This window comes from Hylobates moloch, unplaced genomic scaffold (assembly GCF_009828535.3).
Source record: "Hylobates moloch isolate HMO894 unplaced genomic scaffold, HMol_V3 SCAFFOLD_1, whole genome shotgun sequence".
In the NCBI taxonomy this organism is placed as follows: Eukaryota; Metazoa; Chordata; class Mammalia; order Primates; family Hylobatidae; genus Hylobates; species Hylobates moloch.
Window position 1 is genome coordinate 231,048,174 of NW_026652276.1, and position 19,478 is coordinate 231,067,651.

At 41.9% G+C, this 19,478-nt stretch overlaps 1 protein-coding gene across 1 annotated transcript; it reads left to right on the forward strand.

The window, feature by feature from the left end:
* Positions 1-5,342: 5,342 nt before the first annotated feature.
* GIMAP1 (GTPase, IMAP family member 1) lies at positions 5,343-12,984 on the forward strand. The gene is made up of 3 exons (XM_032762164.2): positions 5,343-5,431; positions 7,759-7,807; positions 8,761-12,984. Exons 2-3 carry the CDS (start codon positions 7,765-7,767, stop codon positions 9,636-9,638), a joined length of 921 nt encoding a protein of 306 aa, XP_032618055.1. The 5' UTR covers positions 5,343-5,431; positions 7,759-7,764; the 3' UTR covers positions 9,639-12,984.
* The last annotated feature ends 6,494 nt before the right edge of the window (positions 12,985-19,478 follow it).

Here is a 19,478-nt window from a genome sequence, read left to right on the forward strand (position 1 = left end):
CACAGCTAAACCAGTGTTAAGGGGGAAATTTATGGTACTAAATGCCCACATCAGATAGTGGGAAGGATCTAGAATCAACACCCTAACATCACAATTAACAGAACTAAATAAGCAAGAGCAAACAAATTTAAAAGCTAGCAGAAGACAAAAAACAAATAAGATCAGAGCAGAACTGAAGGAGACAGAGACATGAAAAAACCCTTCAAAAAAATCAATGAATCCAGGAGCTGTTTTTTTTTTAAAGATTAACAAAATACATAGACCACTAGCCAGACTAATAAAGAAGAAAAGATAGAAGACTCAAATAGACACATTAAAAAAATGATAAAGGGTATATACCACAGATCCCACAGAAATGCAAACTACCATCAGAGAATACTATAAACACCTCTACGCAAATAAACTAGATAATCTAGAAGAAATGGATAAATTCCTGGAGACATACACCCTCCCAAGACTGAACCAGGAAGAAGTCAAATCCCTGAATAGACCAATAACAAGTTCTGAAATTGAGGCAGTAATTAATAGCCTACCAACCAAAAAAAAAGCCCAGGACCAGATAGATTCACAGCCGAATTCTACCAGAGTTTCAAAGAGGAGCTGCTACCATTCCTTCTGAAATTATTCCAAACAATAGAAAAAGAGGGACTCCTCCCTAACTCATTTTATGAGGCCAGCATCATCCTGATACCAAAACCTGGCAGAGAAACAACAAAAAAAGAAAATTTCAGGCCAATATCCCTGATGAACTTCGATGCAAAAATCCTCAATAAAATACTGGCAAACTGAATCCAGCAGCACATCAAAAAGCTCATCCACCACAGTCAAGTTGGCTTCATCCCTGGGATGCAGGGCTGGTTCAACATATGCAAATCAATAGATGTAGTCAATCACATAAACAGAACCAATGAAGAAAAACACATAATTATCTCAATAGATGCAGAAAAGGCCTTCAATATAAGTCAACACGCCTTCATGCTAAAAACACTCAATAAACTAAGTACTGATGGAATGTATCTCAAAATAATAAGAGCTATTTATGACAAACCTATAGCCAATATCATACTGACTGTGCAAAAGCTGGAAGCACTCCCTTTGAAAACTGGCAGAAGACAAAGATGCCCTCTCTCACCACTCCTATTCAACGTAGTATTGGAAGTTCTGGCCAAGGCAATCAGGCAAGAGAAAGAAATAAAGCGTATACAAATAGGAAGCAAGGAAGTCAAATTGTCTCTGTTTGCAGGTGACATGATTGTATATTTAGAAAACCCCATCGTCTCAGCCCCAAAACTCCTTAAGCTCATGAGTAACTTCAGCAAAGTCTCAGGATACAAAATCAATGTGCAAAAATCACAAGCATTCCTATACACCAATAACAGATAAACAGCCAAATTATGAGTGAATTCCCATTCACAATTGCTACAAAGAATATTAAATACTTAGGAATACAACTTACAAGGGATGTGAACAACCTCTTCAAGGAGAACTACAAACCACTGCTCAAGGAAATAAGAGAGGACACAAACAAACGGAGAAACATTCCATGCTCATGGATAGGAAGAATCAATATCATGAAAATGGCCATACTGCCCAAAGTAATTCATAGATTCAATGCTATTCCCATCAACCTACCATTGACTTTCTTCACAGAACAAGAAAAAACTACTTTAAATTTCATATAGAACCAAAAAAGAGACTGTATAGCCAAGACAATCCTAAGCAAAAAGATCAAGATCAAAGCTGGTGGCATCACGCGACCTGACTTCAAACTGTACTACAAGGCTGCAGTAACCAAAACAGCATGGTACTGGTACCAAAACAGATATATAGACCCATGGAACAAAACAGAGGCCTCAGAAATAACACCACACATATACAACCATCTGATCTTCAACAAACCTGACCAAAACAAGCAATGGGGAAAGGATTCCCTATTTAACAAGTGGTGCTGGGAAAACTGGCTAGCCATATGCAGAAAACTGAAACTGGACCCCTTCCTCACACCTTACACCTTATACAAAAAATAACTCAAGATGGATTAAAGACTTAAATGTCAAACCTAAAGCCATAAAAACCGTAGAAGAAAACCTAGGCAATACCCTTCAAGACGTAGGCATGGTAAAGATTTCATGACTAAAACACCAAAAGCAATTACAACAAAAGCCAAAACTGACAGATGGGACCTAATTAAACTAAAGAGCTTCTGCATAGCAAAATGAACTATTAACAGAGTAAACAGACAACCTACAGAATGGGAGAAAATTTTTGCAATCTATCCATCTGACAAAGTCTAATATCCAGAATCTACAAAGAACTTAAACAAATTTACAAGAAAAAAAACAAACAACCCTATCAAAAATTGGGTGAAGGATATGAAGAGACACTTCTCAAAAGAAGACATTTATGTGACAAACATATAAGAAAAAACTCATCATCACTGGTCATTAGAGAAATGCAAATCAAAACCACAATGAGATACCATCTCACACCAGTTAGAGTGGCAATCATTAAAAAGTCAGGAAACAGATGCTGGAGAGGATGTGGAGAAATAGGAATGCTTTTACACTGTTGGTGCAAGTGTAAAGTAGTTCAACCATTGTGGAAAACAGTGTGGTGATTCCTCAAGGATCTAAAACCAGGAATACCATTTGACCCAGCAATCCCATTACTGGGTATATACCCAAAGGATTATAAATTATTCTGCTATAAAGACACATGCACATATATGTTTATTACAGCACTGTTCACAATAGCAAAGACTTGGAACCAACCCAAGTGCCCATCAGTGATAGACTGGATAAAGAAAGTGTGGCCCATATACACCGTGGAAAACTATGCAGCCATAAAAAAGATGAGTTCATGTCCTTTGTAGGGACATGGATGAAGCTGGAAACCATCACTCTCAGGAAACTAACACAGGAACAGAAAACCGAACACTGCATGTTCTCACTCATAGGTGGGAGTTGAACAATGAGAACACATGGACACAGGGAGGGGAACATCACACATGGGGGCCTGTCGGGGGGTGGGGAGGCATGTGGAGGGAGAGCATTAGGACAAATACCTTAAAACCTAGATGACAGGTTGATGGGTGCAGCAGACCACCATGGCAAATGTATACCTATGTAACAAACCTGCATGTTCTGCACATGTATCCCAGAACGTAAAGTATATTAAATAAAAATTTTTAAGTATGCAGCTCCTTCCCACTCTCTCTTGCTCCTACTCCAGCTATGTGATGTGTCTGCTTCCCCTCTGCCTTCTGCCATGATTGTAAGTTTCCTCAGGCCTCCCCAGAAGCCAAGGAGATGCCAGCATCATGCTTCCTGTACAGCCTGTGGAACCGTGAGCCAATTAAATCTCTTTTCTTTATAAATTACCCAATCTCGGGTATTTCTTTAAAGCAGCATGAGGACAGACTAATACATTTTCTTCACTGCATTTATAAGGATAGGGAAGAAAACAATGAACATGCAAAGACTGGAAAGAGAGGAAGGAAGCACTAATACAGGGTAGAAAAGGAAGCCGGAGTTCTAGATATAATTCTGAGACTCAAGTGTAGTCAGGGTCTGAGCTTCACCTGGGTTTCCACAACTGATAGTAAGTATCAATGAATAATAAAAGGCAACAAAGCCCAGAGACAGTGAGACATAATCAAGAGCTAACAGAAATGCAGAGGAAAATAAAGACAGAAACGGTTACTTTTCAATAGGAAGAAGATTCCAGAAAGCACCAGTAGGAAAGTGGAAATGTGAGACAGTAAGGGATAGTAGCCAACGCAGGTTGCATTAATGAGCACATTACCACTGTATACGGTGATAAGGATGTTCCCACTGCAGACAACTGGGTCTCAGTCCTTCTGGGGACTCAGCAATTTGTATGCAGTGCATCACAGAGTTGTGTCACTTGGTGGACAACTTGATAAGTTGTGGTGTTTATCTATAAGTCCTAACTGACACTGATTGAAATCTGCTCCTAGGATATCAGCTCTGACAACTTCAGGCTGCTGCATGCGCTACCTACACATACTTTTGTAGTCAGATAAACCCTCTGACAGAGAGTTATGAGTGACTGAAGTAAGACATCATACACATGCATGGAAACAATAAATGGCAGGGAGCTGTTGAAGAGGCTCTGAAAGCGTCTTTATGAAAGGTACACGTCAAGTATCAAAGACTTACTCAAAGCTGATCTACGTGGCTTGGGCTAGGATGAGGCTAGTGAGAAGCCCTAGGCACCTCACTCTTAAGAAAACGCTCCCTCCCAGGGTCACCCACCTACAGGATCTGCACTTGGGTGACCTGAGAGTCAGTGCCTCCTTAAGCTGTGTCCTCTAGATGCCCCACCTGCCTCACAATAGCCCCAGCCCTGCTGGTCTACTGGGAGAATGACAGGCTCCCTGTTTCAGCAATGATGAATGGAAACAGCGGACATGTCAGACATCCAGGAGACTCTGTGCCCCCAAAAAGATGGGAAACAGTAAAAACTGGGTCTCTTCCCTACCAGAAAAAAAGTGGGCTGGCATGAAAGAGGTTAAAAAGCAGATCCTATCCAGTAGGGTAAGACTCGGGTTATTGTCTTCCCCATATACTCCAGAAAGCCAACTCCTGAAAGTTTAAATGAGTTAGGTGAGGTCCTATAGCTGGTTAATGACCTAACCCGACATGCAGCCTGCTCCTCTGTAGCCTTCTCACCACCCAATGATTCGCTTTTTTGCTGACCTCATGATGCTCTTGAGAGAAGATAGAATAACTAGAACTGGTGATACCAACATAGACGACTAGACTAAGCCTCCTAATAAGGCTAATTTGAAGATAGTGCAAAGGTGTTCATCCTCAACATACCAGTTCCCCTCAAGTCCTTCAATAGCTGGGAAAGCCCTCCTCTCTCAGAGAATGATAAGACTTTGCCTTCAGGTTTTTCTGGCAGACTAGATCTGGGGCTGGCACTGGCCACATGAATGTCTAATTAATGGACAGATGATGAGAACAGCTATCGTGTTATTTGTTCTGGGGCAGGAGACTCTCTGGGCCTATTTTATATGGGGAAACGTCCCTAAAGGGCAAAGGCAACCGAAGATTAACTCAGTAATCAATTTTAGAAGGACAATCAGGCCTCAGGGACTACAACATCCCTCCCTTCTTAGAGTATGGCAAGATATTTGACATCATGAGGCCCTTCTGGAGACACATAGCCTCACTCACAGCAGAAAGTAGAGTTGGTAGAAGTATTGCCAACCCACAGCTCAATGGGAAATGTTTCTGTCTCTTTAAATCGTAACCATGGGGCCCACCCTGAGCTTCCTGATTTCTGAAGTCTGAGTGATTTCCTCTGGGTGCCGAGAAGAAACAGCCTTCTGCACTCACAGCCGAAGGGAAAGCAGCAGGTTGGGGCTTCTTGTGGCCAACTTCAGAGCCTGTCACCAGGAAAGGTGAGCCTGAGCCTGGGAGTGGCGGGGACTAGGGGTGCTCTGAGAACCAGAAAGAACATGATTCCTAGAGTGTTTACTGCCTGAACCCTTGCATTCTACAAGGCATCATGCAGGCGGGCAAGATCTGGAGCAATCAAGGACATGCTTCCAGGTTTTTAAGTAGGCAAAGTTCAGAGGAAATTTTAGGATCATCTTCCCCAGCTCTGGAGCACACACGTTCTTGGTGGGGAGTGAAACCTGTCTGCTCCCACATTCCCTTAACAAAGTAAGAAAAGAGTGTGCTGGAACCACCTCCAGGAATAAAATACAGTTTGAAAGGCATTAAACATTCCTCAAGCTCCCTATTGAGCAAAGGCAAAAGATATTTCTGTGGCCCCATAAGCCATCTAACCTCGGAGTGAGTTACAACATGACAAGACTGGTTACATTTGAACTCTCCTCCTCACTGTCCACAGAAGGGGCCCCTGAGGAGACATCTGAGATTAATATCTTGGTCTTCAACCCCTTCCCCTGCATGGTCCCTTAAACATCTGCTCCCTTAATTCAAGCTTCTCCTGCTCCAGCCACAGGGACACCTCGAATTCCCATCTGTACAATAAAGGGGGTTGCAAAAATGACTGATGTCCAAGTTCTGAGCTGGACATCAGAAACATTTAATTCATGAATCAGAATCTCTGAGGATGGATCCAAGAGATGTACATTTTTAAAGAACATTCAAGTAATTCTGAGAAGCAGCACATTTGAGTGGTGAAGAACTCAATGAACTTTGCGGTCTCTTAAAGTGTTAGGAATATAGGATACTATAAGTGTACATTCCTCAATGATTAAGGGCCATTTGTCACCTCAGAGTTCAGCTGGGTCTTACTTTCCTTTAAAAAAAAAAAACTATTTAAAATCATTTCAACCCCTCTTCCAAACTATGGAAAATTCCAATGGCCTATCCAGAATTCTGCAGCACACATTCTCATTTTCTTGGTTGACAAGGACATTTTGCTTCATTTAAATTCTTTTCTCTGAATCTTGCAACTGTTTCTTCATTTCTGCTCTGATGTCATTTATGATCGTCTGTTCATTCCTACACGCAAAATAATTAATTACATAAGGCCCACGGAGTGAATTTGATTGAAGGCTTTGGGGAGGGCCAGTAGAGTTCCTGCAGAAACAGAAACAGCTCTAGATTTAATATGAGGCAAATCTGTTCTCCAAGTCCTTCAGTCAAAGACAGGTTACTCAGCCAGCCTCTCTCTCTGCCCTTCCTTCATGTGTGGTGCCAGTGGGAGAGAACACAGGTACCCGAGTGACCAGGGTGCAAGACACAACGAGTTTGACATGGATGGTGAGGCACAGACAGATGGTCAGGGAGGATCAATAGTCCTAGGAGGGGAAGCCGAGTGGGTTGGAAAGGCCCTGAAATCTGCTGATTGTGGAGTAGCTGACCGAGTGGGGGATTGTCTGGGAATGAGGCTGGAGACATAGATGCAGGGAGAAGTGCATTTGTGTTCAGGAGCTTGTGTGATTAGGCAAACTGGATCACAGAGTGTTTAGCTGTATTACACAATGTTAGATTTCAGCATAATCAGATTTGGAGAGGAAACAACTTCAGGAGTTGAAGGGAAGTATTCAAGTCTCTCCAGCACAAATATCATATTTAGACATCTCTAGACAAACCGAATTATTTGATTTTAAGAAAACAGAGTCAGGGGCCCTCCAGATCTACTTGGGAGATCTGTTCAATTTCCAAAAGAAAAATCCCAATTTTCTTCTTTTTTCCCAGGTCTGCCACTTGAAGGTGGGTGCCTCACTCACTGGGCAAATTTTCTGGTTCTGAGGGTTTACCTAATCTTCCCCCAGCTGCTGAATCCCCTGATATCTCTAGCTTATGTCAGTGATACAGAATCACCCGGGGAAAAGTAATACCTAAAGCCCATTGGCATTGAGTAAATGTTATAACCGACCCTCTGCTTTTTGCTTTTGGAGTTCCTGAAAAGACAAATCCAACCTCACCCAATGTTCTCACAGCATCCCACCAACTCAAGGGCAGGGTGTTGGCCCTTCCAAGGCCATTCTCTCAAGTTCCGATATGATCCTTACTTAAAGAAGGATTAGCACAATGTATTATATTTGACGAAATTTACCTGTCTTCTCTCTAGCCACATGCCCTTCTGCCAAGACATACACCTAAATTTTTAGATCCTTGCAAACAAAAACCATGTCTTTTCACTGTGCTGTCACCAGCTCTTTGGACTTTGCCTGACACCCTGTAGGTGGTTATGCCTATTTGAGGAATAAATAAATGAATTAACAAATTGTGTTTGGGACTCTTCCAGGTAAGCATGGGAGGAAGGAAGATGGCGAGAGATGAAGAAAATGTCTATGGTAAGGCCATATCTCTACACCTCATACTTGCCCCCTAGGCTTGAGCTTAGCATAGCAAGGAGAATGCGGCTTCCTCAAGACTGAACAGAGATAAGTTCCAGAGGTGTCTCAACCCTGGGATGAAACACCACCAGCCCTGAGATTTGCATTTTAGCTGGATCTCTGCTGTGAGAAGTTAAGTTCTGTGACTAGCCTGCTCCCTTGGTTTCACAGTATAAAATAAGGATAATAAACCTACTCCGATCACCACAGAAGTGCAGAGGGGATTAAATCATGCACTACAGTGAACATGATTTGTGAGGTAGAATGTTTAGAGAACAAGGATAGAGGGTTAAAACATATATTCTTTTTAGGCAGCCAGTTTAAGAGAGAGAGAAGAGAGGAAGGAGAGAAAGAGGGAGAGAAGGAGGGAAGAAGGAAAGAGAGCTTATCTCACCCCCTCAACAGGCCTCTGAGAAACAGTCCTCTATTATCACTCCCACTTTTGCCGAAGAGGCTTAATACTTAGATTATGCAACTTCCCCAAGGTTACACAACCAGCACATGGTGGGGCTGTGATTCAAACCAGGGTATCTGGGACTCCACACAGCTCTTCACTACCAGGCAGTACTGCCCCCACTGCCTGTCTCTGGGGATGGTCTCTGGGAGAATATTTCAGAGTCCATCGAAATTTTCAAATATGAAATAAATACGTCTGCATGTGTGTGGATGACCAGAAATGTCAGATGAACTATCTGGCTGGACTGATAAAGAAGCATTTTTATGATAATCAGCTGTAGTTGGAGCATCTACCGGCGCACGCAGACAACACAAATACAAAAGGAAAAGGTGGAAATGAACGCCCAGGGGTTCAAATCTCTATTCTTAACCACTTATGCTAAAGGCAAGAAGATTCCAGTTCCCAAAGGGAAGTTGGTTAAACTTAAATAATACTATAACACTTGGTCTCACAGGTTTAGAAGAGAACACTCAGTCCCCGCAGGCGTCCACGCGGAGGCTCATCCTTGTTGGTAGAACAGGGGCCGGCAAGAGCGCCACTGGGAACAGCATCCTGGGCCAGAGACGGTTCTTCTCCAGGCTGGGGGCCACGTCTGTGACCAGGACCTGCGCCACGGGCAGCCGCAGGTGGGACAAGTGCCACGTGGCAGTCGTGGACACTCCAGACATTTTCTGCTCCCAAGTGCCCAAGACAGATCCTGGCTGTGAGGAGAGAGGTCACTGCTACCTGCTCTCGGCCCCCGGACCCCACGCACTGCTCCTGGTGACCCAGTTGGGCCGGTTCACCGCCCAGGACCAGCAGGCGGTGAGGCAGGTGAGGGACATGTTCGGGGAGGATGTCCTAAAGTGGATGATCATCGTCTTCACCAGGAAGGAGGACCTGGCCGGGGGCTCCCTGCATGATTACGTGAGCAACACAGAGAACTGGGCCTTGCGCGAGCTGGTGGCCGAATGCGGGGGCCGGGTCTGTGCCTTTGACAACCGGGCCACCGGCCGGGAGCAGGAAGCCCAGGTGCAGCAGCTGCTGGGGATGGTGGAGGGCCTAGTGCGGGAGCACAAGGGCGCCCATTACTCCAACGAGGTGTACGAGCTGGCGCAGGAGCTGAGCGGGGCAGTCCCCGAGGAGCGGCTCCGGAGGGTGGCGGAGCGCGTGGCCGCCAGGGTGCGGAGGAGGCCATGGGGCGCCTGGCTGCCGGCTGGGCTGTGGAAGTGGCTGAAGCCCCCCAGGAGCTGGAGGCTGGGCCTGGCCCTGCTGCTGGGGGGCGCGCTCCTGTTCTGGGTGCTGCTCCACTGGCGCTGGTCGGAGGCTCTTGCGGAGGTCGGGCCTGACTGACGGCGCAGGTCCTAAAACTGAAGACAACTTGGTTAAGAGAGGCTAAATTCTTGGAACTGAAGGGAAAACTTCATTCCAACGGAAGGAATACTGTAGTTTCAGGCATAGTTTTAATGACACAGAAAACTTTGAATGCTGCATCATCTTTGCAATTTTGCCAAGGCTCAGAGTTCACTTTTTAAGTTTTTAACTCATTTTAAATGATGTGTATGCAGAGTTTTAAAATAAATTCGTCTAACAATAACTTCCTTTGGTAGTTTTGGTAGTCTAATGTCAAGTATCTTGTAGTGGGGACAAATGCATGGCACAGGGAAAACAAGTGCCATTATTTTCGAGCTTTTTAAAAAATTTAGACTGCCCCTCCTTGATAATTTTCTAGTTCTTATACATGGGTAGGTATGTTCCTTTGTGATCCTTGTGGACTTTTAGCATCAATAAAAGAAATGTGGGAGTTATACATGTTAATGTTACTTCTGAGACATCAGTTTATAGTACAATGATTTACTACCAAAAAGATGAATGTAACTGTACTGTTACAAAGTGGAAAATAACAGTTTCCACTATTCTAGAACATATTATGGTTCATGGCATTCCAAAATGAAGTAAGGGCCGGGCGAGGTGGCTCACGCCTGTAATCCCAACACTTTGGGAGGTCAAGGCGGGTGGATCACCTGAGGTCAGGGGTTCGAGACCAGCCTGACCAACATGGCGAAACCCCATCTCTACTAAAAATAGAAAAATTAGCCAGGCGTGGTAGCATTCGCCTGTAATCCCAGCCATTCAGGAGGCTGAGGCGGGAGAATCATTTGATGCAGTGAGCCGAGATCGTGCCACTGCACTCCAGCCTGGGTGACAAAGCAAGAATCTGTCTCAAAAAAAAAAAAAAGAAAAAAAGAAAAGATAAAGAGTAGGATATTGGGAAAATAACATATAATATCTTCTATATGGTTATTCGTATTTTTATCACACACACACACACAGTCTGTATCTCGAGCTCCTCTCTGGTTATGGAGAAGAGGCAGAGCACCAGGTGCATAGGCTGAGACTGCAGATACCTGAGCATCCTATGCTGTGAGGCAAAAGCATCCGGTTTTTTCAGGATGGGCCTGTCCAGGAAGGTTCTTGAATGCCACGTGATTAGAAAATGTGACGCTGACTGGTTGTGCGAATCAAACAACAGGATTTCCTTATTTCTATTTCTGAGCATAATGAGAACCCTTTAAGGGAACTCATTGTCTTTAAATCAGCCCACCTCTAGTGAGGTCGTGGAGACACGGGAAGCAGGTATTCACATTAGCTCCATTCAAGAAAAAGAGGAGGAGGAAGGGAGTGTGCGCAGGCGCCCTGGGGTCTTCCCCAGCACACGTCGGGAAGGAGGGGTCTGCAAGCATGCGCACAATTACCAGGTCAGGCTAAGGACTGCAGGAGGTTCCAGGTGGGTTGCGGGCTTCGGGCAGGCTATGGTGAGGGGTCCTGAGGGCCTTGGTGACCGCTGCAGGCCGTTGGACTTTTTGAAGCGTGGCTCAAGAAAAACCCATGTTTAATTCCTGCCTTTCGCTTTCTCAGCAGCCATACTGGGCCCATGCAGGGGCCTCGAGCCAGGGAGGGATCCTTTGATGACCGAAGAGGACAGCAGGGAGGTCACAGCGTGGTCGTCCACGGCCACTTGCGCACGAGCCAGTGCTGCTGGTGGTGTTAGACAACAACTTTTATCAAAGTGGTTTGATGTACAGCAGCAACAAAGCTGCTTTGTGGAGCAGCACTCCCCATAGGCAGTGTGCCCAGAGTAGCAGCTCAGAAGCAGTTCTGCAATCATGTTTATACCCACTTTCAATTATATGCAAATTAAGGGGTGGATTGTGCCAAAATTTCTAGAAAAAAGGTGGTAACTTCCAGGTCGTGGGATTGTTGCTATGGAAAGGAGCCAAAACTTCCAGGTGTTGCCTTAGCAATGGTAACCTGACATGGCACTGGTGAGTGTGTTTTATGGAGAGACTCTTTCACCTTTTCCCTTTCAGCTCGTCTTCAGTGTGGTCTGGAGCCCAATCCCCACCTCCAGAGTCTAGTCCTGCCTCCTACCTCAGTAATAAAAAGTAGTAGTATATGATTAATTGTGAAATACATTTGCAAAGTGTAATCAAAGATATACTACGAATCTGAATCTCAAAATGTGCTATCATCTTTGAATTTGAATAATGTATTATTAAAGAAGTTACAGTTTTCCTTTACATTCAATAACATTTCTTTAGTGGTTTTCTTTTTCAGATACTTTGATTATGATCTTTTTTTTTTCATCTTTGTATCCCCGTTATACAACCCAGTGCCTGGCATATAAAGTGGGATCAACAAATGTTTGGAAAATGAATTGTAAAGTTGACTTTCCTGTACCTTTTTAATACTAGATTTCTAACTACCAGACTTTTGACCATTTTCTAAATTTTCTACCATAGATAGCTGAAAATTCTTTCGTGCAAGCATGCCATTGTATTGATGATATTCTCCTGCCCTAAGGAAATTTACTTCCCTTCAAGCACAGGGTCCCCCAGATTACTGTATTTCCACCCCTTTCAGCTTATTTTATCCTTTTCTCCTACTACAGAACAGTTGGCATTCACCACTCCCTTCAGTAAAGTCTTTTTTGGGCTGTGGCTTAAAGGATGCTTTTTCCCCCATAGCTCAAGTTTAGGCCTTGTGACCTCACTTATGTAATTTGAGTGATTTGATAGCACAGATCAATTTTATATTTAAATTACAGCATAAAACAACACTGCCCCCTGTAGGAAAAACTTGCTTGCTAATTTTAACCAGACAGCAAAAATACTGTCCAATACCTCAAAAATTGTATGAATATATGTCCATTTCAATTGTCCCCCTTCCTCTCCTCTCCTTTTATCTCTTGGAGGATAAAAATGTATGGGTCCTGTGCTGCTGATGTTTCTGTTCATATTTCTATGCCCTGGTACCTGGATCAGCTTTTGTTCTACACAAAAAGACTTGTATCTGGCTTATTTCTGAAAGCTAGTATTGGCCATGATGAACTTTTAGAGCAAAAGATTTCAGGCAGAGTGCATTCTTACATATTCTTACACAATCAGTATTCAGTTCCAGCCCGCACAGTAGCCCTAACAAATACCAGTGCTCCTTCCGGAGGTCCACCTATGGTTTCAGTAGCCCAGAAGAGAATTCCTGTAAATTCTTGGGGAAGCTATAGCTAGACTATGGCTCAACACTCATTTTTCCCCCATGATTCTTAATCTGACAGTGGCAATGTTGGCCTATTCTTAGGCAACTAAATTTGGTTCTTGCTTATTCTACCAATAAAATACTTTATTGAGATGCTTACAAATTTGTCCCCTCCTCTTTATTTCTTTAAGCAGTTGTCACTCCATATACTGGATGTTTAGTTATAATTATTGGTTTGAGTCTTATTTTTATACTTTCAATCACATTCTTTGCCTAATTCTTCTCATATTTTTATATTTTCTTTCCCTCCTCATAATTCTCTTTGCATACCACTAAGTTTAGGCACTTGGACTTTTTTTACTTTCAAAATGGTGTTATATTGTGCATATCCTCTTGATTTCATATATCTGAAGACTCCCAGACTATCCTTTCTGCTACATGCTAGCAGGATGTATCATGGTGAACACTGAAGAGAATTGCATACCACTGCTCAAAAATTAAACACACACACTTGCATGCATGCAAACTCACACACACACACACACACACACACACACACACACCAAGGATAGACATCTCAATCTCAAGAAATAAAAAGGAAAGAAAGACTTTCTGACTTCCAGTTCTGCAGAAGGACACTTCCAAGTTTTAAGCCTGAATTCCCAGAATTTGTCTCCAGTAGGCAGAGAAGGCCTTCTTCCTGGAAAGCCACTGATTCTTTCTTGTGTTAAAGGAGATAACTAATATTCTCTGTAGGTCCCTCTATAACAGCTTGCACATGAAGACCTAGATCAAGACTGTCTCTGATGCTCAGTTAGGGTTACTCAGAATCAATAAGATCAATGGAGGCCGGGTGCATTGGCTCACGCCTGTAATCCTAGCACTCTGGGAGGCCAAGGCGGGTGGATAATGAGGTCAGGAGATCGAGACCATCCTGGCCAACATGGTGAAACCCCATCTCTACTAAAAATACCAAAAAAAAAAAATGAGCCGGGTGTGGTGGTGCAAGCCTGTAGTCCCAGCTACTCAGGAGGCTGAGGCAGGAGAATTGCTTGAGCCCAGGAGGCGGAGGTTGCAGTGAGCCGAGATCGCGCTGCTGCACTCCAGTCTGGGTGACAGAACGAGACTCCATCTCAAAAAAAAAAAAAAAGAAAAATCAATGGAACATAGATCTTATGGTAAAGGTGGCTAGATAATTAGTACAATACTCCCATAGAGAATAATGTTAACACTCTGGATAAAATAAATTAAATAGTAAGCTTCAAAGACCTAACAAGAGAGTGAGAAATTTCTAGAACAAACCTAAGAAAATTGAAAACCCAGAAACCTAAGCCTGATAAGGAGCCACTTTTGCCCTTAAGGTATTTTCAGGTCAAGTAGAAACAGCTTAAAGATGGAGCCACAATTTGGGATTTGGTAATTTTATAGGACAATCAGGATAAAACTAAAATCCACAATCCATCCAAAGTGAAGAATGTCATCCTCGTTTTACTTTTAGAAAGGATCCTGCCTGTAATCCCAGAACTTTGGGAGGCTGAGGCAGGTGGATCACCTGAAGTCAGGAGTTTGAGACCAGGCTGGCCATCCTGGTAAGACCACATCTCTACCAAAAATACAAAAAATTAGCCAGGCGTGGTGGTGCATGTCTGTAATCCCAGCTACTTGGGATTTGCTTGAACATGGGAGGCAGAGGTTGCAGTGAGCCGAGATCATGCCATTGCACTCCAGCCTGGGTGACAGAGTGAGACTCCATCTCAAAAAAAAGAAAAAAGATAAAAAAGGATCCCAAAATGATAAATTCTCAGATGTAAATCATCCTTCCTGTAGACTTGCAGTGTGAGTGTCCTTAGACTTGATTAGAGCGGTCTTTCTCCAATAGTGTCTCAAGATTTGGCATTAAAAAGGAATTCTACCTGGAGAATGATACTAATATTTTGGGCCTTAAATTTTCCCTTGAACACTTATTTTTAAATGTAATGTCTAGCACTCAGAGAAAACCAAACACCAAAAGAAACATGATGCGATGAGAAAACCAAACAAAAAGTAACAGAAACAAATAAGCAAAAACTTGAGATACCATAATGATCAGATATGGGTATAAAATAAGTATACTTACAATATCTAAGACAATTTTTAAGCAATCTTGAAAATGTCTTCAGAAAATAGGAAAATATAAAACTGACATGATACATTTGCAAACATACCAAATAAAACTATTAGAATTGACAAATGGAATGTGGCAGCCATAAAACATGCCACCCATGTCACCAGCTCTAGAGAGTATGATTGGGAAATGGCCTTGCTTCTGCCCCTCTGTACCCACCACCATGTTTGTGCCAAAGGCATGCCGCCTGCAGACTGCTCCCAGCCAGTGAGCTAGCACATTGGCATGGTGAGGGTACTCAGGCTCCTCCTGGAAAGACACGAGCTTCCTCTAACTGGCGGCTTAGCTCAAAGACTCTCTCTTGACTATCTGAATCTTTCCTGGAGCTGCACTGCCCACAACTCTTCCTAACCAAACCTTCTTTCTTTCCACTCTCCCTTCACAGGTGTCAAACCATTATGGTCTGAAATCTATCCTTCCCTCTACCTGCTTCTGCCTCCATTAAATTTTTTGTACATCTAATCCAGTTTTGGTGTTTCCTCCTTCACAAACCTGAACTTATATATTACTGAAATTAACAACTCAGTGGACAGATTAAATGGATTAAACAGTGCTGAAGAGAGAATCAGGATAGAAGAAAATATGGAATGCAGCCCAGAGATACCAAATAGATAGGCAATGTGGAGAGAGGGTAAGAAATATAGAGAAAAGAGTGAGAAGATTTAACATATTAATCATCATTCTGAAAGAATAGAAAAACATAGTTTCACAGAGACAAGGCAAAAAGAAAAAAGGAATAGAAAAACAGGAGTTAAGACAATATCTGAAAACATGAGAATTTTCCAGAACAGATAAAATACATCAATCCACTAATTCAATTAAACCAATAAACTTAAAGCAGAAAAAAGAGATATTATAAAGGAGTGAAAATTGGACTGACAACTGACTTCTAAAAAGAGGCAAAAAAAAAAACCTCTGTTCTGTACAAGACTTCTATTACACATATACAAAGAACACCCTGGATTCTGTGATAGTTAATTTTATGTGTCAGCTTGATTGAACTAAAGGATGCCCAGATAGCTAGTAAGATATTATTTCTGTGTGTGTTTGTGAAGGTGTTTCCAGAAGAGATTAGCATTTGAATCCGTAGATTCAAATAAGTAAAGAAGTTCTGCCATCACCAATATGGGCAGACATCATCTAGTCTGTTGAAGTTCCAAATAGAACAAAAAGGCAGCAAAGGGCAATTAATTCTCTCTTCTTGAGCTGGGACATCCGTCTTCTCCTGCCTTCAAACAATGGAGCTCCTGATTCTCAAGCCTTTGAACTCTTGGACTTACACCAACAACCTCCCACACACACAGCTGGTTCTTGGATCTTTGGCCTCAAACTGGGAGAGTTACATCATCAGCTTCCCTGGTTCTTAGGCCTTCAAACTCAGATTGGATTACACCATCAGCTTTCCTAGTTCTCCAGCTCACAGACAGCATATTATGGGGCTCTCAGCCTCCATAATCATGCAGACCAACTACACACACACACACACACACACACACACACACACACACACAATGGGTTCTCTATATTTGGAGAACCCTCATGAATACAGCTGCCATTAGGAATAAGGTCAGGATCACTGAGAAAGCCCAGTGCCCAAAGCCCAGGCACATAGGGCATGCCTAAGACTGAAGCTATGTAAGAACAACAAAGAACAATTCCCTGCCCTTGCCATATATCTAAAAAAAAACTGGGTGATTAACAAGCAATCCAGTCTACTATAGGGAAGGGTCAAAGTCTGGAACCACCCTCTATGAAGTGGGGTTATGCAGAGATGACTGAAATCTGAGGGTGAATGGAACAGGAACACCAGGTAAAGCCCTATGGCATTTCAGTCTCCACCTAAGCACAAGGCAACACTAAACAAATTAAAAACCTAAGATGCACTGAAGGTAACCATAGCAACAACCCCAACCCAGTTCAACTCTTAATTAGATTGACTCAACTGAACGCTAACAGCCTGACAGAAGAAGAGGCATAACCATTCTAGGTATAAATACTATTTATCCCAATCTACTTTCCTACTGTGCATATTTACAATTTAATAAAATTATAATGTATTCAGAAAAGCAAAAGTATAATAATCCATAATGAAAGGACAAAACAATCCACAGAACCAGACTCAGAAATAATCCAGAAGTGGGACAGGGACTTTAAAATAATTATGATTACTATGCTAAAGGATGAAGTGAAAAACGTAGACAACATGTAATAAAATTTTAGGCATTTCAACAGAGAGATGGAAACTATAAGAGTCAAATGTAACTGCTAGAAATTAAAAACATTCTATGAGAAATGAAGTATTCCTTAGGGGTTACATCAGTAGACTTGACACAGTTGAGGAATGAATCAGTGAATTTGAAAATAAGTTAATAGAAATTGTTCAAACTGAGCAAAAGGAGAAAAACAAATGAGGGAAAAACAATATCTAGGAGTTATGAAATTATATCAAGCAGTTTAACATACCTGTCAAAAAGGGAGAAGAGACAGAAGAAATATTTGAAAAGGAAGTGGTTAAGACTTTTCTAAAAATATTGAAGGACACCAAACTACAGATCCAAGAAACAGAGAGCTCCAAGCAGGGTAAACACATAACAAAGCAAAACAGAAAATCTAGACATTTTGTACTTAAACTGTTGAGAACCAATGATAAAGAAGAAGTCTTAAATATAACTAGGGGGAAAGGACATTATATCAGAAGAATAAATATTAGAATTACAGCTGATTTTTTGGTCAGAAACTGCAATTCAGAACACAATTGAATAGCATCTTTATAATACTGAAATAAAAAAACTATCCAGAATATTATAGCCAGCAAAAATCTTTCTAATATGATGGTGAAATATAGAATCTAACTAACAAAAGCTGGAACAATTAATTATCAACTTATCTTCACTATAAGAAATGTTAAAAGAAGTTTTTCAGGCAGAAGGAATGAATATGACACCAGATAGAAATTTGAATCTACACAAAGAAATGAAAAGCCCTAGAAATGGAAATAATAAATACAAATATAAAAGAAATTTCTTTTACATTTTATAGCTCTAACAAAAATAGTAATAGTGTATTAGGGAAGTTATAAAATATGTAAAAGTTTACAACAATAATACAAAAATGGGAAGGATGAATTGCAAATACACTATTGTAACTTTCTTAAAATATATGTGAAGTGGCCTGAAATTTTTATAGGTAGATTGTGATAAATGGTCTAAAATCCATTTGGATTGGTTAAAACCACAAGAAAACCACAAGATTCAACCATATGCTATCTACAAAAAAATGCACTTTAAACATAATGACTGAATTGGTTATCTATTGCTGCATAACAAATTACCACAAATGTGACAACTTACAACAACATACAATTATTATCTCACAGTTTCTCTGGATCAAGAGTTGATATTTTTGGAATGTTTGGCCCCTCATTTCTCATGTTGAAATGTAATCTCTAATGTTAGAGGCAGGACCTGGTGGGAGGTGTTTGGGTCATGGGAGTGGATCCTTCATAGAAGGGTTGGTGCTGTCCTCACTGCAGTGAGTGAGATCTGGTTATTTGGAAGTGTGTAGCACCTCCCCCACACTTTGCTGTTACTCTCATCGTGTGACATGCAGGCTCCCCTTTGTCTTCCACAATGATTGGAAGCCTCCTGAGGCCCTTACCAGAAGTAGATGCCAGCACTGTGCTTCCTGCACAGCCTGCAAACCATAAGCCAAAATAAATGTATTTTCTTTATAAATTACTCAGTCTCAGTATTTCTCTATAGCAATGCAAAAACAGCCTAGCACAGGAATCCAGACATGGCTTAGGTGGATCCTCTACTCAGGGTTTTGTGAAGCTGAAATCGAAGTGTTCCCCGTGCTGCCATTTGGAGCTCAGGGTCCTTTTCCAACTTCATCCGGGTTGTTGGCAGAATTCAGTTGTTTGTAGTTGAAAGACTGTTGTTGTGGGTAGATCCTAGAGGCTGCCCCTCTCCATATATTCACAGGCAGTTTAAAGCATGAATGTTTGCTTTCTTAAAAGCTGGAAGTATCTCTTGCTTTTAAGGCTTCTTTTAATTAGGTGAGACCTACCCAGAATAATCTCCCCTTTAACTAAATGCAAAACTAGCTGATTAGAGACCTTAATTAAATTTGCAAAATCCCTTCACTTCTACCATGTAAACCAATCATAGGAATGTCATTCGTTCTATTCACAGGTCTTCCCACACTAAAGAGGAAGAGATTATCCAGGGCATGTATATTAGTTTATGGGAATCTTGGAGCCCACCTTAGAATTCTGCCTATCACAATCATAGAGATGGCTTAAAAGTGAAAGAATGAGGAAATAAACATAATGAAAACACTCATCAAAGGAAAGCTGGAGTACCTACATTAATATAATATAGATCTGTAGTCTACAGAGCAAGGAATATTGTCAAGGATAAAGATGGACATTACAGATGATAAATGTGTTAATGTATCAGACAAATATAACAATCCTTAGAATATTTGCACCT